This window comes from Castanea sativa, chromosome 1 (genome assembly GCF_040712315.1).
Source record: "Castanea sativa cultivar Marrone di Chiusa Pesio chromosome 1, ASM4071231v1".
Taxonomy (NCBI): domain Eukaryota; kingdom Viridiplantae; phylum Streptophyta; class Magnoliopsida; order Fagales; family Fagaceae; genus Castanea; species Castanea sativa.
This window is the reverse complement of record NC_134013.1, coordinates 72858380-72882242: the sequence shown is the minus strand read 5'-3', so window position 1 is coordinate 72882242 and position 23863 is coordinate 72858380. Positions and strand designations below refer to the sequence as shown.

Genomic DNA, 23863 nt, shown 5'->3' with positions numbered 1-23863 from the left:
AGCTCCTCAGCTTAGGATGGGTTTGGATTGGGCTAAAACACAATGCGTCTGTGTTTCAGCCCTTTTTTTTTTTTGCTGGACGGACACTTGTCACTGTTCATTGGCCATGAACAGTGATTTTAGGCCAATGAACAATAATTTTAGATGTGAACAGTATTTTCACACATTAAAAAATTATTTTGTTACAATATTTTTCAGTTTTCAGTTTCAGTTTTCAGCTGTATCCAAATGGACCATTAGACAATTCACACTTGACAATACCAATCAAAAGTTTATTCCCTAGCTCCTTCATCTTTCATATCTAACTTCTTGTGTGAATCCAGAAATGGAAATAGATCCAAACCCAGACAACCTGGCTGACTCAAATGAGTTGGTCCCAGTGCAAACCCCAAAGTCCTTAAAGGAAATCCCAGGCCTTCTTATGGCACTACTTGCTGTATATTACCCACCTGGTTTTCTCAAAAAGGTGAGAATTACTACTACCACATTAGTTCCTACCCTCTACTCTATAAAATTGATTTTAGATTTTACCAATCACACCAATCATTTCATATCTTTGTTCCCCATTTGACATGCATGGCTCGTTTATATTTTTAATAGAAAAAACCAATTTCCAACTTAAAAAAGAGAACTATAGAAGAATAGAATTACTATTCACCATTATTGTGTTAATACAATGTAATTAACAGGTCCTGGCAGAGGTTATAGCGACCTATCTTTTGGTGTTTGTGACCTGTGGTTCGGCTGCACTTAGCACAAGTAATGAACAAAGAGTCTCAAAACTAGGAGCCTCAGTTGCTGGAGGGCTAATTGTGACTGTGATGATCTACGCCGTGGGACACATCTCCGGTGCACACATGAACCCGGCAGTCACTCTAGCTTTTGCTGCTGTTAGACATTTTCCATGGAAACAGGTATGTGAGCTTCTGAAATTGTTGTGCATGGTCCAAAATGGGTTATTAATTGGACTGTTAGACAGTTGGATTTTTGCTGCCATTATGTGTGTGCATTTAGGTTTAATCGATGAAAAGATGTATTACAATAATTTTATTGGTGCAACCTTCTTCACAAATTTGTTACAAACTACTGAGCTAATAAGTTGTTAATAATAAACAATTAATAACGTCAAGTTAGTGATGAACTCATATAAAAATCAATAAAAATTTAACAAATTACCAAACTGGGAAAACTTTTGAGAAAAATTTTGCGAAGATAATTATATAAACGTTTATTGTGTGTATTATTATGCACATGGTGATAAAAAAAAACACAGTAGGGTCTAGCCAAGGAGGGCTTATTTGTTGTGGCCACACTATCCACGAGGTTGAATGGTTTGAGCTCCAGACATATATAATCTTTGGCCAAAGAATGGAACCAAATAGTAAGATTGAAACTTTTGAAGATTATATTTTTTGAAAAAGATTTTCACAAACATAAAGGTGAAAGCTACAATGTTGGGAATCTTTAATAAAGGATGCCACTGTTTAGTGTTTAATACGTACATGATCTAACCACATAATAATAGGCATGAGGCATCCGCATCTGTACATCCTCTCTTTTTTTTTTCTTTTTTTTTGATAAGATTGTACATCCCCTCTTGATAAGCCAGTTGGACGGTTGTGTTAATTTGGTCAATTTTTTCTCTTATAAAATGAATATATTATTAAAATGAATCACTGTTTATTATGTGATGTACTTTCCATCCAATCATGTTAACATAATATTGAGAATTGTAGCAATAATTTAAGTACTTCTTAAAATCCATGGACTTATTATCTCAAATTAAAAGATAGGGTATGCATTTGATTTTATGCCGAATTTCAATGGACAATTGTATTTTTCCTACACAAAAAGATAAAATTATCTCCCTTGAAGGTATATTAAAGAGTTCAATTGATATGCCTTGTTTGACTTTGAGAGCTAGGAGGGGTAAAAATAACATAAACATAAAAACCAAACAAACAAACAATTGGAAAACATTTGGTCCCTACCCTGTACCACAAAGTTCAACTATGTTTCAGTTTTTTTGGGTATATGCATAATCAACTCCAAAGTTTCTATTATTTTCAAAGTAAACCCTGATGTTATAATTGCATCAAAACCAAAGCATTATTCTCCCCCCCCCCAAAAAAAACTCACAAAATATTTATACTTGCATGTAAAAGCCTAATAAATAAACATAATTTATTAAATAAATAATAAAAAGTAGATTTTTTCCTCCCCGCTAAAATGTCACTCCTCAAAGAAACAAAGTAATGACTGAATGAATTTTCTTGCAGGTCCCAGTTTATGCAGCATCTCAACTAACTGGAGCCATATCTGCAGCTTATACTCTGCGTCTACTATTGCACCCCATTAAAAATCTTGGTACTACAACACCTATGGGAACAGAGATTCAAGCTCTAGTCATGGAGATAGTTGTCACTTTTTCTATGATGTTCATTGCTTCAGCTGTGGCAACTGATACTGAAGCTGTAAAATTTCATTCAAATTCCTTTTTTTTATATCAACCTTTTTAAGAATATATGTTTAATGTACTGATTAGTTGATATCTCAATAACTTTCCCAGATAGGAGAGTTAGCAGGTCTAGCGGTTGGTTCTGCAGTATGCATTACATCCATCTTGGCTGGGTAAGTACAATTAACCCTTAATCATATATACCTAACCAACAAAACTTGAAACTAGTAGTCCCTTGAGCCTGGATTAAATAGACCTTTCATGCAAAGCATGGACTACTGGGACTTATTCTAAATCTAAGCTCCATCAAACCAAAAATGCTAGCTAGGTCTTGGAAGATGCAAACTTATTTTTCTTTCTTGAAGACATTGCAAAAGTTTAATTGTTTCAAAACACCATTAGTCAAAGCAGGAACATGACCCCTTTGGCCACAGCTCTTAAAGTTTTTAACAACCAAAATTTAGTCCCAAAACTTTAAAAAGTCCATTATAAATCCTCAACAAATTAATGAAGGTCCAACACGTATTATTTTTCCGTTATGCCCTATCCAAAATCATTAGCTTTGTCGCCTTTTTTTTATTTATTTATTTATTTATTATTATTATCGACAACAGCCTCTTTACAGGCCATGTTCAAAGTTTTTTTCTTTTTTTCTTCTTCGGAAAAGTATAATAAGTCAAAAAAAAAATTAAGAGTAATTATTTAATAGTTCATGTATAACAATATGATTTTTCCTCCTCTAATTTCCCAAAAGCACTTTTTCATATTTATCATCTATTTAAATAGTATCAAGTACATCAAATATATTTTCAAAAAATATATATATATATAAATAATCGTTATATTCTAAGGGTTCAGTTAATGTATGTCATAAGCGTATATATTAATAAATTCGTTTTTGGAAAAAGTTTTATCAATAATTGAAAAAATTGTCAAAATTTTTTCAATTATCAAAAAGAAAATTTAAAAAAAATAATATTTTATTGTGTATTCTTAAGACATACATTTATAATGCATGCCATTGACGGATTAAATTACCAAGTTGTCTAGTCATATACTCATATATATCCAGACCAGTATCAGGTGGATCTATGAACCCAGCAAGGACAATAGGTCCAGCACTTGCTAGCGCAACCTATAAGGGGATTTGGGTGTACGTGGTTGGACCAGTGATTGGAACACTACTAGGGGCTTACACTTACAATCTAATCCGGGAGTCCGATAACCCAGTCCATGCAATATCTCAACAGTCACTTTCATTCAAATTATGTCGAATCAGAAGCAATGATGGGGAGTTTGTGAACAAGAACACTCTCCAGACTGTGTGATGGGATGGTTGTGCAAATCATGCTTTAAAATTCCCTGTACAAACTTGCCTGCTTTGCATTTCCTACCAAAGAGATGTAGTATCATGTACTAGCTTCTGAGATTAGTCTTTTCAAATTTAATGATAATATGACTACTAGTGATTGGAAATTTGGAATAGTTATTAGTTATCTTTATGGAACAACATCGTGCATGACTGCCACGCTCCTTGTACCTCAATTGCCTCATTCTGGTGTTTTTAAAGAAAATGTCCAAAGTTTAAACCCAGCCTCTCATAACTATTAAATTATCCGCACACAAAAAAAACATTGAGCATTAGCTAACTCGTCCATCTATACATAATACAACATTAGCAATGAATTTTGGTAATCTTTTATATTAGCAATTAATTTTGCTAATCTGCTATAGTGATAGGTGCAATTGTGCATGGATTAGGCTGAGGTTAAAATTTTTAAACAAACAATGGTCATTGGCATGTTGAAAAATTTTCAAACCACCACCAATCCATCAACATCTATAATTGGTGGATTGATGGAAAATTTTGCGGTTTCTTCTCAACAAGTTGGGTGGCTTGACAAGATATATTTGTTTAAGTTTGGACCTTCTGTAATTGGGCCATAAGATAAAAATAAAACTTCTTAGTGAATACATTTAATGGATATCCTTTCAAATAGTTCTTTGTTTGTTTGTTTTTTTTCAAATAAAAAAGAAAAGAAAAAGAATAATAAAGAAACAAAAAAGTAAATCTAAGCTTTTAAATATTAGTATATATATTTTTATCTATTAAATATAGACCGATCAAGCAAGTTGGAAAATTTTCAAACCACCACCAACCCATCAACATCTATAATTGGTGGATTGATGGGAAATTTTGTTTTTTCTTCCCAACAACAAGTTGGGTGGCTTGACAAGATATATTTGTTTAAGTTTGGACCTTATCTAATTGAGCCATAAGATAAAGATAAAACTTCTTAGTGAATACATTTAATGGATATCCTTTCAAATAGTTCTTTGTTTGTTTGTTTTTTTTTTTTTCATATAAAAAAGAAAAAAAAAAGAATGATAAAGAAACAAAATTAAATCTAACCTTTTAACGCTCTGTTTGTCTTACTGAAAAACCTTCTGTAAAAATAGTTTTCCACATTTTCCAGTATTTGATAGCACAAAAAAAAAAAAAAAAAACCTAGTCAATGGAAAACTATCTTTGGTCAACGGAAAACCCTAATAAAAATAAGACTTATTTTCTATAGGTTATTTTCCAAAAATATTTTTGGAAAACAATCTCTCTCACGTGTTACTTCTTTTATAAATATTATCTTCGTCTATAGCCGTGGGAAACATAATTTTTTAGCGCTTTCTCTCTCTCATGATAAGTTTTCTCACTTTTTCTCTCTTTCCTTTGCTTTTTCTCTCCTCACACCCTCACTGTCACTAAGTTTGGTCTCTCCTCTTCCCATAGATCTCTCTCTCTCTATCTCTCTTCTTTCTTTTCTCCATGTTTCTCTTCCCCTCTGTAACACAATTCTTTGATTAGATTTTGTTTCCTTCATTGATCGGTCAATAGTTTTGACTTGCAAAGGAGAACAAATTTGCATTAGTAACTATTTCATTCCTCTCTACCAAATTCCCAATTATTTGCCTTGAATTTCAAGCTTGATTTTCTTTTTTCTCTAAAAATTTTTCGGTTTGATGGATTCCAGACAGAAGTTACTTCTTTTTCATACATAAAGTGCAATTAAATAAATAAAAAAAAAAGAAGAAGAATGAATGAATGAATGAAGTAAAAGATGAAAATTTTAAACTTAGTACCTATATTGCTCTAAATTGCTTTTACATGGGACAATATTTACCGTGGACTAATAATATTGTTATATAATGAATGATAATTGTTTAGGAGAATTGCATTTGTTGGCAAATACTTTTTTTGTTGGCAGATACTGTGCAGTGATGAAATATTATGTAGTACATTATATAAATACATAATTTAAAGTAATATTAAAAACTTGTTGTTGACCATAGTAGACAATTAGTATACTAACAAAAAGAGTAGATAATTAAAAGATATTGTTATTTATACTTATTGAAAATATATTCCCCTGTCAAATTCATATATATATATATAGGCAAATTGTTGATATGTGTGTGTACATACGTTACTATCTATATATATGAACAAGATGAGTGATAGAGATCATGAAAATTTGATAACTAATTAATTTTGATTGTATATTTTCAAAATTTTAGTATAAAAACCAAATTCATTCTTGGTTATTTATTTATAATTATTACATTAGTTAGTTTACATAATATACATGTTTTAAATTATACAATAAATATTTTTTTTTAAAAATTGCATACCAAACACCAGAAAACATTCTCAAGCTCATTTTCAAGGTTGTTACCAAATATTAGAAAATGAGATAGTTTTCTAGAAAATACTTTTTAGAAAATGAACTATTTTCCAGAAAACGACAAGTAGCTTTAGAGTTTAAACTCATAATATATATATATATATATATATATATATATTTTAAAATAAGAATAGATAAAAATGACACTAAGACTGCAAAAGATCAACTTAACCTGCTAACCCACTCAATCTGCTTCGATCTATACTAACCCACACAGTTTTAGTGTGAAAGCTAGCATGGTTTGGACAAATTTACTTATTAAAACGATTAATCAATTGAGCATGCATGTTAAATTATTAGAACCCACCACTGACCAACCTTAATTCAAATAAGTAATTATTTTACTTAGTAAGACAGATATAGCCGGCCTCCAATTGATCACATAGAGTTAGTAGCGTTGGCATGTTAGCATGGAAACAAATGCATTTCCTATTTGATTAGAATATAATTTCTTCTTCTTCGTTTTTTGGTTTTTTAGAAAGTATATTTTGTCTTTTGGTCACTCTTAAGTTTGACAGTATACCAACTGTGAGGGGTAAAAGTGCTTGAATAAACGTTTGAGTTTTGGGCCTGAATGTTTGGTATAAGTCTGTTTGGTCAGAGTCTCTGGGTCCGCAGGTCAGTCCGCACTATAGTGGTTCGAGGGGTCGTCCAAGGAGGAGTATCTCCTCAGACAGGCCCAGCAAAGTCCCTGGGACTTGCTAAACGGCCTAAAGGCAGGATCCTAGAAGGACTGATGGGTAAAAGTATGATCCAAGCGCCCTTTAGAAGCAGGAACTTGGGAGAAATATCTGAGGAAAAGGCTACTACCACCACATTAAAGACCCTGCATTTACCTCCCTGGCCGCATTAATGGGAAAATGACCTCTAAACAATAGAATTCAGCCTTCCTGCTATTATTTGAAGACTTCAAGAAGGTGGTGGATGTGACAAGTATCTAAGGAGATGATTTGTATGACACGTGGATGAAACAGGGAAGAAGAAGAAGAAGTATATAAGAAGACGAGAGAGAAGAGAAAAGGACGATGGTTTTAGCAGAAAAAGATCTAAGAACCGTAATCTTTGGCATAGAAAGAGAAGTATTATACAAATTGTCTTTGGCTTACGTCTGAGGAGGTTTCTTTGTCATATTCATTTGTCATTTGCATAGATTGCGGCATTCTAGCCTATCGATCAAACTTCCAACAACCCAAACCTAGGTTTCAAATCCATACTCTACAAATTTCATTGTATAAGGCTCATTGAGCCCGAACCCATCACTTGTTTTTGGGTCTAGGTACAAATTGTGCACTTACACCAACCTAGCTGAATATATGACTAATAGATGTTATCAGACTGCAAGAAAGAATCATGACAAGCAGGAAACAGAGAAACGACAAGTAGCTTAAGAGTTTAAACTGTATATAACTTAGTTTTATATTTATCATTTGAGTGGTTAGTTATAACACGAGAGAAAGGTTGTTAATGTGTAGTTACACACGTGTGGAGTTAGTTAGTTTTTCCATCTTAGCAATTAGTTTCTTCTCTGTTTTTAGCTTCTCTGGTTGTGTATAAGTTGTACCTTTTTCCTGATTAATGCAATTGAGAAAGTTTCCTCAATATCTGATATGGTATCAGAGCAAATTCCCAAATTTCTCTAGGGTTTTACACTTTCTCTCAATTTTCTCAAGAAAACTCTCTTTCCTTTAAGAAAATTTCTCTGCTTCTTGAAAACAATGGCTTCCGCTGCAACTACAAATGGTTATGCCACAGAGAGTGCACCTTCCTCTTCTTCCCAAGACTCACCAATGGATGATCCCTTATTCTTGCACCATGCAGAAAGTCCAAGCACAGTTCTTGTTACATAGCCCCTGATTGGAGGAGAAAATTACTCAACATGGGCTCAAGCTATGAGAAAACCTTTTCTTACTAAGAATAAGTTGGGATTCATTGATGGTACTCTTACTCTCTCATCGCCATTAGTGTCTTCTCCTTCAGCTGTGCAAGCTTGGATCAGGTGTGACAACAAGGTTGGCACTTGGTTAACCAATTTAGTTTCACACAAACTCCAAGCAAGCATAATCTATGAAGGCACTGCTTTAGAGATTTGGAATGATCTCAAGAATCATTTTGCTCAAACTAATGGACCAAGAGTCTTCAATCTTTAAAAGAAAATTGCTGAGCTACATCAAGGTGAGGTATCCATAACTGATTTCTTTACTCAATTGAAGGTGCTTTGGGATCAGTTATAGAATTTAAGTCCTTTTTCTTCATGCACTTATGGAAAATGTTTGTGTAACATAAATAAAAGGCTTAATAATTTGCAAGCCAGAGAGTCAGTCATGAAATTCTTGATGGGATTGAATGAATCATTCTCACAATTTAGGGCCCAAGTTTTGCTTATGGATCCAAATCCATCCCATAGCAAGGTTTACTCTTTCTTGATTCAAGAGGAAACACAGAGATCAGTCACAAATCCATCTGTTGTTAAGGTTGATTCTACTGCTCTAGCTGCTAAAATGCCAAGTGTTAATGCAAATCTTGGTGTCAATCTTACTGGTAATGGTCCTGGTGGGAAAAGTAAAGACAAACTAGTTTGTACTCATTGTGGTAAAACTGGTCACATAGTAGACAAGTGTTATAGGTTGCATGGATTCCCACCTAGCTTCAAGTTCAAGAATAAGACTGCAATGGCTCACTAGGTTTCAATCTCTCAGCCACAAGACTTGGTGGCAAATATAAGAACTAGCAGCTCAATGTTTACTCCTAAACAATGTCAACAACTCCTAGCTTTGATTGCTCCTTGCTCCCCACTTGATTTTGCAGTGCAAGGAAAAGAATTACCTTTGACAAATGGAGTGTCTCCTTCTGCCCCTACTATGTCAAATATTAATCTTTCTCATTCAAATTTCTCTGTAAAAGTAGTGAACAGAATGGCCTTCAGTTTTGATACTTGGGTCATTGATACTGGTGCTACTGACCATATAGTGTGTTCAGTGAGTTTGTTGTCTTCTATATCTGCTATTACTAATGCCATAATTGAACTAACTAATGGGGAATCTACTTTAGTGACACACATTGGAACCATTGTTTTATCTTCTTCTCTTACTCTCAACAATGTTCTATGTGTGCCATTTTTCACATTTAATCTACTTTTTGTTAGTACTATTACTAAAACACAACCTTGTTGCCATGTTTTCCTTTCTACCTTTTCTTTTGTTCAGGACCTTGCCTCTTGGAGAACGATTGGAGTGGGTCAACAAGTTGATGGATTATACCTGTTACAATCTGGTAGTCTACAGCAGGCCTCTTCAACTGCTCTAGCTGATTTTCTAGCCAATCACAACCTCAATTCATCTTTCAATTCATTTTTAGCTACAACTGCTTCTTATAGTACTCTCTCATCTCTTTGGCACTTCAGATTAGGTCACCCCTCAGATTTTAGATTGCAAGTACTGTCTTATGTTTTTCCTTTCTTACAAAACTCTTGTAATGATACTTGTGGTATCTACCCTTTGGCTAAATAGAAACAATTGTCTTTTCCTTTTAATAATCACGTAAGCACTTCTACTTTTGATCTTCTTCATATGGATGTTTGGGGACCTTATTCTACATCTACCTTAGATGGTTTCAAATATTTTTTGACTATTGTTGATGATGCCACTAAAGCTACTTGGGTTTACTTGATGAAAACTAAATCTACTGTTCAATCTCTTGTCATTTCTTTTCATACTATGGTTCATCAAGAGCTTGATGATGATTTTCTACATGATATTCCTATTGAGCCTCCTGAGCCTTCTACTGATCCTATTCCTCTTAGACAGTCCACTAGAGCTTATAAAAGGCCTTCCTATCTTCAGGATTACCATTGTAACATGGTTACTTCTGTTAGGTTACACGTGTGAGTGAAGTCCCACATTGAATAAAGATGAGAAGAATGAGTGGTTAATATAACATAATTGAGCACATATCTATTGGGTTTAGGCCTTTTGGGTTAAAGTGTGTCTCTATATGTTATATTAATTACTCAAGGAAGCTCCCCAAGGTGTTAATCTCCCTGACAATTGGTATTAGAGCTCATGGTGGTATGCAGCGAAGGTAGTGAGGTGTGCATGGTCCTTACTCAGCGGGGAGAAAGAAAGCCTAAACGGCCCACACACAAAGATCCTGGAGAAAAAGGAAAAAAAAAAAAAAAAAAAAAGCCCAACAAAGGAATATTGCTAATGGTGCTAAATAATGGTGTGATGCGAGGTTCTCGTGGACATGGACATGCGGAGTTCCCATGGATGTGCGTGCGGAGTTGACACGTGGTTCCCATGGATGGCGTACGAGAGACCCATGGATGACGCATTGATGAAATGAAAAGCCCATTAGGTAAGGGGGAGTGAGTAGGACTTGTTCATGGCCCACAGAGAGGTCTTAAAGCCCATAGAGAGGCAGACTCACACGTGAGGGGGAGATGTTGGGCTACACGTGTGAGTGAAGTCCCACATTGAATAAAGATGAGAAGAATGAGTGGTTAATATCATGGTTTTAAAAACCGAACCGGGAATAAAACCGTTTTTTTCAAAATTTCCGGTTTTTGACCGGTTTTTCCCGGTTTTTGACCGGTTTTCCGGTTTTTGACCGGTTTTGATACATATAACCGGACCGGACTGCACCGGTTGAACCGGTCGGACCGGCCGGTCCGGTCCGGTTTTTAAAACATAGGTTAATATAACATAATTGAGCACATACCCATTGGGCTTAGGCCTTTTGAGTTAAAGTATGTCTTTATGTGTTATATTAATTATTCAAGGAAGCTCCCCAAGGGGAAGCAGGAAAGGCGTCTGGAATAGAAAAGTTTGATGGTACAGACTTCGCGTATTGGAGGATGTAGATTGAAGATTATCTCTATGGGAGGAAATTGCATCTGCCTATTTTGGGGACAAAACCTGCGACTATGAAGGATGAGGAATGGGCTCTTCTTGACAGAAAGTACTGGGAGTTATCAGGTTAACGTTGTCTAGATCTGTTGCACACAATGTTGTGAAGGAGAAGACCACTGTAGATCTGATGAAGGTTTTGTCTGGTATGTATGAAAAGCCATCAGCAAATAACAAGGTGCATCTGATGAAGAAACTGTTCAATCTGAAGATGGCAGAGAATGCATCAGTAGCACAACATCTGAATGAATTTAACACTATCACAAATCAATTGTCATCTGTAGAAATTGATTTTGATGATGAGATCCGTGCACTGATCGTTTTAGCTTCTTTGCCAAATATTTGGGAGGTAATGAGAATGGCAGTAAGTAATTCTACAGGAAAAGAAAAGCTGAAATACAATGACATACGAGATTTAATTCTGGCTGAGAAGGTTCGCAGAAAAGATGCAGGTGAAACCTCAAGATCTAGTTCTGCCCTAAACCTTGAGAAAAGAGGCAGAGGTAATGATAGAAATTCAAACCAGGGTAGATCAAAATCCAGAAATTCTAACAGGAACAGAAGTAAATCTAGATCAAGCCAACAAGTACAATGCTGGAACTATGGGAAAACAAGCCACTTTAGGAGACAATGCAAAAATCCTAAGAAGAAGAATGAAGATGACTCTGCTAATGCTGTAATAGAAGAGGTACAAGATGCATTACTTCTTGCAGTAGACAGTCCACTTGATGATTGGGTTCTGGACTCAAGAGCTTCGTTTCGTACCACTTCACACTAAGAAATCATACAGAATTTTATTGCAGGTGATTTTGGTAAGGTGTATTTGGCTAATGGTCCAATCTTGGATGTTGTGGGTATGGGAGACGTTTGGATATTGTTGTCCAATGGGTCTGTTTGGTTACTGGAGAAGGTTTGACACATTCCTGACTTAAGGAGGAATTTAATTTCTGTTGGAAAACTTGATGATGAAGGGCATGCAATACTATTTGTTGGTGGTACTTGAAAGGTTACAAAGGAAGTTAGAGTATTGGCTCGTGGAAAGAAGACTGGTACTCTCTATATGACCTCGAGTCCGAGAGACACAGTTGCAATTGTAGTTTCTGAAGAAAGTACTAATACAAGCCTATGGCACCGTAGACTTGGTCACATGAGTGAGAAAGGGATGAAGATACTACTGTTAAAAGGAAAACTACCAGAATTCAAGTCCATTGATTTTGACATGTGTGAAAGCTGCATCTTAGGAAAGCAGAAAAATGTGAGCTTCTTGAAAACTGGCAGGACACCAAAGGCTAAGAAATTGGAGTTAGTACACACTGATTTGTGGGGGCCTTCTCCGGTTGCATCCCTTGGAGATTCAAGGTACTACATCACTTTCATTGATGACTCAAGCAGAAAGGTATGGGTTTATTTTCTGAAAATAAATCTAATGTATTTGAAACTTTTAAGAAGTGGAAGGCTATTGTTGAGACAACAGGTTTGAAAGTAAAATGTTTGAGGTCAGATAATGAAGAAGATTACATAGATGGAGGGTTTAGTGAATATTATGCTGCAGAAGGAATTAAGATGGAGAAGATCATTCCTGGGAGACCATAGCAGAATGGTGTGGCTGGGCGCATGAACAGAACTCTCAATGAGTGTGCTAGGAGTATGAGGTTGCATGCTAGACTATCAAAAACTTTTTAGGCTGATGCTGTTAGCACTGCAGCTTACTTGATAAACTGAGGACCATCAGTTCCTATGGAGTTCAGACTTCCTGAGGAGGTTTGGAGCAGTAAAGAGGTAAAGTTTTCCCACTTAAAAGTTTTTGGTTGTGTTTCTTTTGTTCATATTGATTCTAATGCTTGTAGTAAACTTGATGCAAAGTCTACAATATGTTTTTTCATTGGCTATGGTGATGAGAAATTTGGCTATAGGTTTTGGGATGAACAAAACAGGAAAATCATCAGAAGTAGAAATGTGATATTTAATGAACAGGTTATGTATAAGGATAGGTCAACTGTAGTGCCAGATGTTAAAGGGATAGATCAAGATAAATCTGAGTTTGTCAACTTAGATGAATTGATTGAAAGCACTATCCAGAAAATGGGTGAAGAAGATAAGGAGAATGTAGATTCATAGGTTAAAGTACACCTGTCGCTGAAGTCCGCAGATCTTCCAGGACCATTAGACTTCCACAACGTTATTCACCCACTCTAAATTATCTCCTGTTGACTGATGGTGGTGAGCCAAAATGCTATGATGAAGCCTTTCAAGATGAGAATTCAAGCTAGTAGGAGTTACCATGAAGGATGAGATGGATTCCTTGTTAGGGAATCAAACATAGGAATTGACTGAACTGCCAGCAGGAAAGAAGGCTTTGCACAACAAATGGGTATACAGAATAAAGAATGAGCATGATGGTAGCAAACGTTACAAGGCCAGATTAGTTGTTAAAGGGTTCCAGCAGAAGCAGGGCATTGATTACACAGAGATATTTTCTCCAGTTGTGAAGATGTCAACAATTAGACTGGTACTGGGAATAGTGGCTGCAGAAAACTTACATATTGAGCAATTAGATGTGAAGACAACATTCCTTCATGGTGACTTGGAGGAAGACATTTACATGATTCAGCCAGAAGGGTTCATTGTTCAGGAACAAGAGAATCTAGTCTGTAAATTGAGAAAGAACTTGTATGGCCTAAAGCAAGCTCCTAGACAGTGGTACAAGAAGTTTGACAATTTTATGCATAGAATTGGGTTCAAGAGATGTGAAACTAATCATTGTTGCTATGTTAAATTTTTTGACAATTCTTACATCATTTTACTGTTGTATGTGGATGATATGCTCATTGCAGGGTCTAGCATTGAGGAGATTAATAATTTGAAGAATCAATTGTCAAAACAGTTTGCAAAGAAGGATTTGGGAACTGCAAAGCAAATCCTTGGTATGAGAATCATTAGAGACAAGGCTAATGGTACATTGAAGCTTTCATAGTCAGAGTATGTGAAGAAAGTTCTTAGCAGATTCAACATGAATGAAGCTAAACCAATTGAGCACATACCCATTGAGCTTAGACTTTTTGGGTTAAAGTGTGTTTCTATGTGTTATATTAATTACTTAAGGAAGCTCCCCAAGATGTTAATCTCCCTGACAAGTGGTATCAGAGCTCATGGTGGTGTGCGGCGAAGGTGGTGAGGTGTGCATGGTCCTTACTCAGCGGGGACAAAGAAAGCCTAAACGGCCCATACACAAAGATCCTGGAGAAGAAGAAAAAAAAAGCCCAACAAAAGAATATTGCTAATGGTGCTAAATAATGGTGTGATGCGAGGTCCCATAGACATGGACGTGTGGAGCTCCCATGGATGTGCGTGCGGGGTTGACATGTGGTTCCCATGGATGGCGTACGAGAGACCCATGGATGACACGTTGATGAAATGAAAAGCCCATTAGGCAAGGCGGAGTGAGTAGGACATGTTCATGGCCCACAAAGAGGTCTTAAATCCCATAGAGAAGCAGACTCACACGTGAGGGGGAGATTGTTGGGTTACATGTGTGAGTAAAGTCCCACATTGAATAAAGATGAGAAGAATGAGTGGTTAATATAACATAATTAAGCACATACCCATTGGGCTTAGGCCTTTTGGGTTAAAGTGTGTCTCTATGTGTTATATTAATTACTCAAGGAAGCTCCCCAATGTGTTAATCTCCCTGACAACTTCCAACCCCACTGCCACTGTTCTTCAATCACGTACTTCTCACCCCTTATCTTCTCATCTTTCATATCGGTCCCTTTCTTCTTCCTATAAGACCTTTCGTTGTTCCATCTCTTCCATTGTTGAACCCTCACATTATTATCAAGCAGTTACTGATCCCAAATGGCAAGAAGCTATGGCTACTGAAATAGCAGCTTTAGAAGCCAATAACACCTGGACTTTGACCACTTTACCTGCCAATAAGAAGCCTATAGGGTGTAAGTTGGTCTACAAGGTCAAATATAAATCTGATAGATCTGTGGAAAGGTATAAAGCATGGCTTGTTGCTAAGGGTTTAACTCAAAATGCGGGGATTAACTATACTGAAATTTTTTCACCAGTAGCCAAGATGGTTTCTGTTAAGTGTCTCCTAACAGTGGCTATAGTTAAGGGTTGGTTTCTTGCTCAACTTGATGTGAACAATGCATTCCTTCACGGAGATTTAACTGAGGAGGTTTATATGGCTCTTCCACCTGGGTTTCATAGCCAAGGGGGAGCAGATTTGTAGGTTGAACAAGTCTCTTTATGGCAAAGGCCTCTAGGCAATGGTTTGCCAAGTTTTCCACTACCTTGATTCAAGATTTAAGGTTTGTTCAATCCAAAGCTGATTACTCTCTATTCACTAGACAGAAAGATCAGTCATTTTTTAGCATATTGGTTTATGTAGATGTTGTTCTAGTGGCTAGTTACATTAAAGATGAAATTGCAGAGTTCAAGTTGTTGCTGGAATAGAGGTTTAAACTGAAGGATTTGAGAGACTTGAGATATTTTCTTGGCCTTGAAGTTGCTAGATCAGACCATGGAATAGCCTTATGTGAAAGGAAGTATGTTCTTAAAGTGTTTAATGATGCAAGTTATCTAGGGTGTAAGCTAGCAAAGACACCAATGGAACAAAACATCAAATTAAGCAAGTATGAAGGAGAGGAGCTTAAGGATCCAAATTTGTAAAGAAGGATGATTGGAAGATTGTTGTATTTGACCATTACTAGGCCAGATATTACCTATGCAATCCATAGGTTGAGCCAATACATGGCTAAGCCTAGGAAACCTCACTTAGAGGCAATGTATAGGATACTGCAATATCTGAAAAATGAACCAGAAAGAAATTCTATTTTCATCAAAATTAGAATTGCATGTGAAGGAGTTTGCAGATTTTGATTGGGCTGCATGTCCTAATACAAGGTCAATGACTGGTTATAGTATATTCATTGGTGACTCATTAGTTTCATGGAAATCAAAAAAACAATGCACAGTGTCTAGGTCTTTAGCAGAGGCAGAATGTAGGGCTATGGCTATGGTTACATGTGAGATAGTTAGGATGTCATACTTTCTAAAAGACATTGGAGTTCAACATAATAGAAAAGCTTTGTTGTTCTATGATAGTCAAGATGCATTACATATTGGATAAAATCTAGTATTCATGAAAGGACCAAGCATATTGAGATAGATTGCTATGTAGTAAGGGATAAGGTGCTTGAAAAGGTGATCAAGTTGATTCATGACCAAGGCACTTCATTTCAATCAATTTTCAAGTTTCGTTTGTAAAATGGGGATGATCAATATTCATTCTGCAGTTTCCCTTGAGGGGGAGTATCAGAATGCAAGGAAGAATCATGACAAGCATGAAGACACCTTGACAGACTCAGCAACAAGGAAAGCTGCAGAATTGAAGAGAGAAGGAAACAGAGAAACGACAAGTAGCTTAAGAGTTTAAACTGTATGTAGCTTAGTTTTATATTTATCAGTTGAGTGGTTAGTTATGACACATGAGAAAGGTTGTTAATGTGTAGTTACACACGTGTGAAGTTAGTTAGTTAGTTTTTCCATCTTAGCCGTTAGTTTCTTCTCTGTTTTTAGCTTCTCTGATTGTATATAAGTTGTACCTTTTTACTGATTAATGCAACTGAGAAAGTTTCCTCAGTTTCTGATAGATTTGATAATGTCAATTGAGATATGGACTGAACAAGTTGAACTAAATAATTTGCAAATGATGAGATAGCCTATTGTTGTAGTCTAGCATACTACAATTTTTATCGGTTCAGCTTCTCATTAAGATACACTGATTAATTTGCGAATGATGAGACAGCAATTGTTTCTAGTACATAATAAATTAATTATTCGGACCCAAGATTTTGGAAGAGACACCTGTGGACAAGCAATATGGGTCACACATTTCCCACAATTTTGTCTTCACATCCGGTTTAAGTTATCAAGCTTGAAGGTAATTTAAAAACACTATCATTTTGTCAATTTGAAACTTAAGAAAGCACTGTTAACAATCATACACAATACATATTACTAGAGTGCAAATGGCACCGGTTATATTTCTTGCAATATTAAAGTCTCATATGAAGACCATAGAGTTAATTTCGTAGAGAGAGATATTTTCACAAACCTGATACATCTCCTTAAGCTTAAAGTTATTCCATTGAGTCCTGCAATGAACTTATCCAACCTATTGTTGCACCATATACTAGTTCATAGAAACTAAAAAGAAAATGAAGTTATTCAATTCAGGTCTTTTGTCCAATTTCGTTATAATGAACACAAATTAAATAAAGATATGATGCATACCTCTCCATCCACCATTCATCGTACTGATATATGTCATCACGCTGTTGAGTGACTTTGTTTAGTTCCTCAACTAGTTTATTATTATATAATAAAACATTTCCATGGTATCTTAATAAATTATTCATACATGATTATAATGATTTAAAAAAAAAAATTCCTTTTCTGCACGTGGATTGGACCATTGTTGGAGATTTTGTTAGTGTTTATTTAGTTTGTATGTTTAAGGTTAATGACTTCTTGAAAGGACCTATTATGATTAGGATTTTTTTTTTTTTTTTTTTTTGGTTGTGGTTTGGGCCTATTAGAGCCTCATGCAAAATACTCCATTTATTTTAGCATAATAACTTACTTTATCTATTTTACATATTCACTTTTCAAAATACCACACATCAGATTATCTATTTTACACTACATTACATTAGAATATCAATTTTTTCTTAATTTTTTAGTTAATTCTCTTTCTTCACGCACAATAACCACCATCCATAGCCTCGAGATACATAAAGAAAAAAAAAAAAAAAAAAGATCCTATGCAAAGTGAATAATTGTGGGGGAGCTGGACTTGAGGAACTAGGTCAGCCCACCTGGATAAGGCCCAACATGAAGCCTAAGGTCTGACAGGCAATGTAGGACCGACATGTGCGCGAGGGGGGGGGAGAGGGGTTATCCCGGGGTTCGTCACAATGGGCCTTGTCTCTGATTATGTACTGGGGGTAAAGGTGATAATACCTGAGGGGTTCCTAAAGGGTTGGCGGAATGGAGGCTGACCACAAAGCAAGTTTGTATGAGGCACAACCCCGGAAAGATCGGTAACCGAGAACAAGTGATTTCTAGAGGGATCCATTCCTCAATACCATCCGGCGTTTGGAACAAGTTCCAAGAGAATCCTCTGAATTTGTGAGGATCCCTTGGGATTCTAGTGAGCATGGGGATGTGTATGTAAGTGGGGAAGGTAATGATGGTCACACCACTAAAAAAGGACTATAAGAAGAAGCAGAGATGAAGGTGCAAGGGCTTGGACATTTTGAGAGAATAAGAGGGAACTTGGGGTGGAGGTGCTAATACTCGTTTGGGGCCTCACAATTTTTAATATTACTACTCATTCTTTATAATTTCTAATTCTTTTAGCATACATACACCTTTGAAGGAGGATGCTTTTGTTTTTTGCGGTACAACTACTTGATTTAAAACGTCAAGCTTTGCAGTGTAAGGTTATGGAAATTGTGTCCTATATATGAAAACATATATTTACCAAGTGTCTTTAATTTTCCAGCTGTGGATATGTTTCCTTTTTATGCAACTTAAAGTTGTGGGAAATTTGTGAATGTTAAACATAATATGAGAAAATCAATATTGCTTGCCTTTGCAATTTATAGCCTTTAGTTATTTGGATTAATAAAAAAATCATGTGGCTTTGTGGTTTGATTGTCCGTAAAATGCTTGAAAGGTCAAAGGTGTAAAACCAGTGCATTTCTAAGTATCACCTCATGTTATCACTTTATCACCTTTAGAAGAAGAAAAAAAAAAAAGGTTGGCAGATCAAATCTGTGCCTGGATTTGCTTTGAATGCCTGCAAAAAGATTTAGGGAGAGGCATGTGTGGGTACTAGGTACCTCCTTCATTTTTCCCTTTTTTTGCATAAGTTTTCGTGGCATCCAAACCGATCAAAAATACAAACTTTCCTTCATTTTCACTTTTCAGCAACCAAACGAAAAAAGGAACAAAACACAGAAAAAGAAAAAAAGACAATAAGAAAAGATGACCCGAATCAATTGTCAATTAATGAAGTTAATGCATTACAAACAGAACAATCAAATTGAGGGGGAAAAAAGAGTCTTTTTATCTTCCTCTTCCTGTTATTCATCGACGTCAATGCTTGTGCTACTTCATCTTCTTTTTCTAAATTCTGCTATTCTCATTTTGTTACTTCTAGATCTGTTCTTCTTGAAATGGCTTGGTGACAAAATCACAATTCAAGCTTAAATGATAAGTTTAATACACTCTCTGGTAAACTTAACCATAGTTTAAACATAATCTTCCATTAATTTCACAATAATATTAGTATCTTTTTAAATGATGTGGCACATCCTAGCCTTTCATTTATTTCAAATCAATCATGGCTATGAAATATGGACACTCTCCATTTTAAAGGAAAATGTAATTTTAAAAGAAGCTAAAAACTCAAATAAACTGAAGCAAATAAACATGTCTCAACGAGCTCTAAGTCTCATTTCTCCTTGAAACACTGTTTCGTAAAACGAGCTCTAAGTCTCATTTCTCCTTGAAATACTGTTTCGTAATCTTGCATACAAACTCAAGGGCTGTTACAATACAGACCTAAGGGCCCAACGCTCAAACCATTTCATATGTAGGTTCAGTTCGAGGGACTCTTAGAATTAGGCCTAAAGGCCCAACTTCTAGACCATATCATAACCTTGACATGCGCAAAACCAACAAGCTACAAAGGCAATATTGATAAAAATGATAGGTGCAAGCCAATTTGTTCAAAACATAAATTGAAATTTGAAAGTCACGCTTCTAACTCTTGGAAGGCTCTAAACAGAGATTTACAATTGATTATTATTACGAAAATTGTATAATAAGTTGATTGAGTACATGTATCAACATCGTAACAGAGTAGCTCGAGTTTTGAAACTAGTGGGTTTCAGTTAGTGTAACTATTAATGTTTTTTGTTGTTAAATAAGAAATTTAAGATTTGTATTTTTGCCTATATCAAAAACTAATTAATGCATTAAGCTTGATGATAAAAACTAAAGAGTAATTATCATATACTAAACGCTATAAGTTAAAATTCTATCGTATCAGAAACAAAAACAACTAAAGGAAGCTAACAATTCTAGAAGAGCTTAAGTGTGCGTTTGGCTACCAATTAAAATGCCAACTTATTTTACTATTCAGTTTATTTTTATTAATGGGTCTCATTGCACTTTTTAGTACTATTCATAGGTCCTACTGTACTATTTCAGTTAATTTTTACCTTTATCTACAGTACTTTCACCAAAAAATTTTAAGTTTTGATAAAATAAACGGATTCCATACCGGCCCTAAATTTTCATTTTGGAATAAATTTTTTTATGGGGGTTTGGAGCTTCAAGCTTGGAATAATATGGCACTGTATCTCTCCGAGCCTTCTAGCCTAATGAACACTCTGCCTCCAATTGTGGCTAGGCCTTCAATATCTAATCCTGAATACTTCTTCCTTTATTTTCGTCAGAAGCCCAATATGGATGAGGGAGCTTATTTTTGAAACTGGTTCAGATCTTCCGCAATGAACCAGTTCAGGCCCAAAATGTGTGGAGTTTGGAGTGGATGGCTGAGAGGCTCACATTAGTAATTTTTTTTTTAAGCTTAAATTAACTATATCATTTCTAATTTGGATCTATTTGAGATTTGCTTATTTCGCTGAAATTAAAATTTTTTTTATTAAAAATACTCTAAATAAAGGTAAAAATTAGCTAAAATAGTACCGTGAGACCTATAAATAGTACTAAAAAGTATAGTAGCAAAAATAATAATAATTATTAAAAAAAAGTCTCTAACCTTACAAATACATAAAGTTGGTTCCTAACTTTTAATGTATCAAAATGGTTTAATTGATAAATAGAAATGCTATCGTGGCCCAAATTAAATATTATTTCCCTTAAAAAACTTATTACTTAGTAATTTAGTAACTCGTGCTTGCATGGGGACATTTGAGATCAAAATCTTTGAAATTCTCCAAATCCTTCGACACGGCTCCTTCAAAAAAACAAAAATTCCTAACTCAGTAACCCACAAAAAAAGAGCAAAGCAATATACAAAGATCCTAAATAGAGGGAACCCAAAATCCCAACTCCATATCTTTTTCTTTTCCCATGCACACCTGTGGTGATGGTGCTGCCCCAAACCGAGAGTGGCAACTCAGTTAATACTTCTAGTTCTGGAGATCAGTATCTGCATCAATGGTACGGCGCAAAACTTCATAGACTGTCCAATAATGGCGCTGAATCAGCTTAACATAAATCCCTGCCAGAGTGACGTGACTATTCCAAATAAGTAGATCTGCTTGTTGGTCTTGGAATATTCCTCTTTGTTTGTGTTTGAGCTTATGTTCAGAGTGTTGCAAGACAGGTCCTTTGTTTTTTGCAAATGTTGTTTAGTTGCTTATCAAAAAAAAAAAAAATTGTCGTTTAGATGTGTAATTGGTTTATTAATTCATTTATGAAGTCAGTGGATGGAACTTTAAAACATTAAGATCTCCTAATTGAATATAAATAAGAAGAAGAAATTTTGCAATTCTTTTTATCCCCTTGATTGATAACATAGTTATTGATTTTATATTATCTTGAAATTCTGCGAGTATAGAGAATTTACGAAAATAATATAATTCAACGATAAATTTGTCAAAATTTACATTCAATTGAAAAGTATTGTGCAGTATAATATTTTTCAAAGTTACACCAAGTGTAACACATTATATTTGTATATATATTGTTGTAAATTTGTACCATAAATCCACATCACATGCAAAGTAGTTCACAAAATTTTGTATTAATATTCTATATCATTTTTTTTTTTGGTAAATAAGATATTTGATTGAAAAGAAACAATTAATACATCATGCAGTCTATTTCACAGAAAAGCTCAAATTTCCATTTTTGTAATAACTTTTTTTTTTTGGGGTCTGAAGCTTGGAAGTAGGAATATAATATGACATTGTATATCTCCAAAGGCCTTCTTGCCTAATAGCACAGTGCCTCCAATTGTGGCCGGCGTTTGAATCTCCACAATCTTTTAAGAATATAAAAAGTTCTAGGTTATATAAATTTTACTCACTAAGTTTATTCAGAACTCATTCAGTCCTCTAACTTAACTTTTGTTCATTTTGGTTCTCTAAGTTTCTAATTCAATCAATTAAGGCTTTTTCGTCAACTTTCGTTAAAATTTTTTGAAAAAAAAAAGTTGAAAAATACTTTTAAATCATTAATTGAATTTTTTTAATTTAAAAAAATTAAAAGAAAATTTAAAAAAATTAGAAAATTAACCACAACATATAACAAAATTTAATAAAAAAATTTTAATTAAATAAACTAGAATGTTAGAAAACTGAAATGGATAAAAACAAAATTAAAGGACCGAAATGAATTTGGGTGAAACCTTATGTTTTGCATTTCCAGCCAAGTTCTATATCTAATCCTGAAAATGCTTCTATCTTCTTTTCCTTTTTCTTTTTTCGGTCAGAAGCCCAATATAGGTGGGGCGGCTTCTTTTCGTAATTGGGTTTAGATCCTCCACAATGGGCCAACAAGCTCAGGCCCAAAATGTATGGCATTTTTAGGGCGCGTAGAGAGGCCCATGTTCAAAAGAGGTGAGTAAATTTTGTACAAGTATACATTCATGTATAACATCAACATGGCATATATCATTCTCAAAAAAGAAAAAAGGAAAAAGAAAAAAAAAGAAGAAGAAGCATATATTCTATCTAGACTAGTTCTCTTGTTGCTGCCTGAAGCAAAGGAAATGATTCATTAAAAAGCACAACCCTAAGATTTGCTTACTTTAGACTAAGGACTAAATTAGTGTGTGTGTGTGTCTATATATATTATTTATTTGACATTACTCAGAAAGGAAGAAAACTTAGCCTACTTTAGCTTTCTTTTTCTTTTTTGGTCTTTGTTGTTTTTGCTCACTTTACGTGCAAGGGGTAGGATCCCTCTTCCTCAAAATATCTTTAGCATATGCCAGCCGGAAGTGAGAAAGTGTTAGGACACTAATCAAAATAATTAAATTTCCCACTTTCTATCTATTAGGTTAAGAGTTTGAACAAGTGGAAAGGAAGGTTTCGGCCAAATTGCTTTTTGATGTAGGTATTAGGCTTTAAATTTTATTGATTTTTTTGTAAGAATGATAAATGAAATATAACTAACATAATAATCTTAAGAACTTGGGCAACTAATCTTAAGGAGTTAGCTTAGTGGTTCCTAAAGCCTCATGATATCTATGAGATCCTAAGTTCGAAATCTCTCCCCAACATCTTGCGGTCATTTTCATGAAATTTCTCCCTATAATAACCTAGTAGGACTGTATATATCTGAGGGAATAACTAAATACTTAAAAATTTATAAATACTAACAATGATGGTGATAATGACGAGTAAGGGCAGAGCCATGGGGTCTATACTGAACGATCCAATTCCTTACAACTTCAATGATTGGGATATATATCAATTTCACCCAAATGAAAGTAAATCCATTTTTCTTTTGTGAAACATTCAACTTACATATGCGTTGTTTATTTAGATTAATAAAGCATAAAATGTTTGCATAATAATAATCTATATATATATATATATATATATATATAATAGACGAAACTGAGAAAAAGTTGTTCCTGCATTTAAGGACATGTTGACAAATAGGATAACTGTCTATTTAAAATTCAGACACGTATACAGTTT

The 23863-nt window shown here is 34.9% G+C and overlaps 1 protein-coding gene across 1 annotated transcript; it reads left to right on the top strand.

The window, feature by feature from the left end:
- Positions 1-306: 306 nt before the first annotated feature.
- LOC142622647 (aquaporin NIP2-1-like) lies at positions 307-3965 on the top strand. Its single transcript, XM_075796166.1, has 5 exons — positions 307-466; positions 690-914; positions 2280-2474; positions 2570-2631; positions 3531-3965. Exons 1-5 carry the CDS (start codon positions 326-328, stop codon positions 3784-3786), a joined length of 879 nt encoding a protein of 292 aa, XP_075652281.1. The 5' UTR covers positions 307-325; the 3' UTR covers positions 3787-3965.
- The last annotated feature ends 19898 nt before the right edge of the window (positions 3966-23863 follow it).

Coding starts and splice junctions, on each gene's coding strand:
- LOC142622647 (XM_075796166.1), top strand. CDS start 326: ATGGAAATAGATCCAAACCCAGACAACCTGGCTGACTCAAATGAGTTG. Junction 915..2,279: donor GACATTTTCCATGGAAACAG/GTATGTGAGCTT, acceptor ATTTTCTTGCAG/GTCCCAGTTTATGCAGCATC. Junction 2,475..2,569: donor TGGCAACTGATACTGAAGCT/GTAAAATTTCAT, acceptor TAACTTTCCCAG/ATAGGAGAGTTAGCAGGTCT.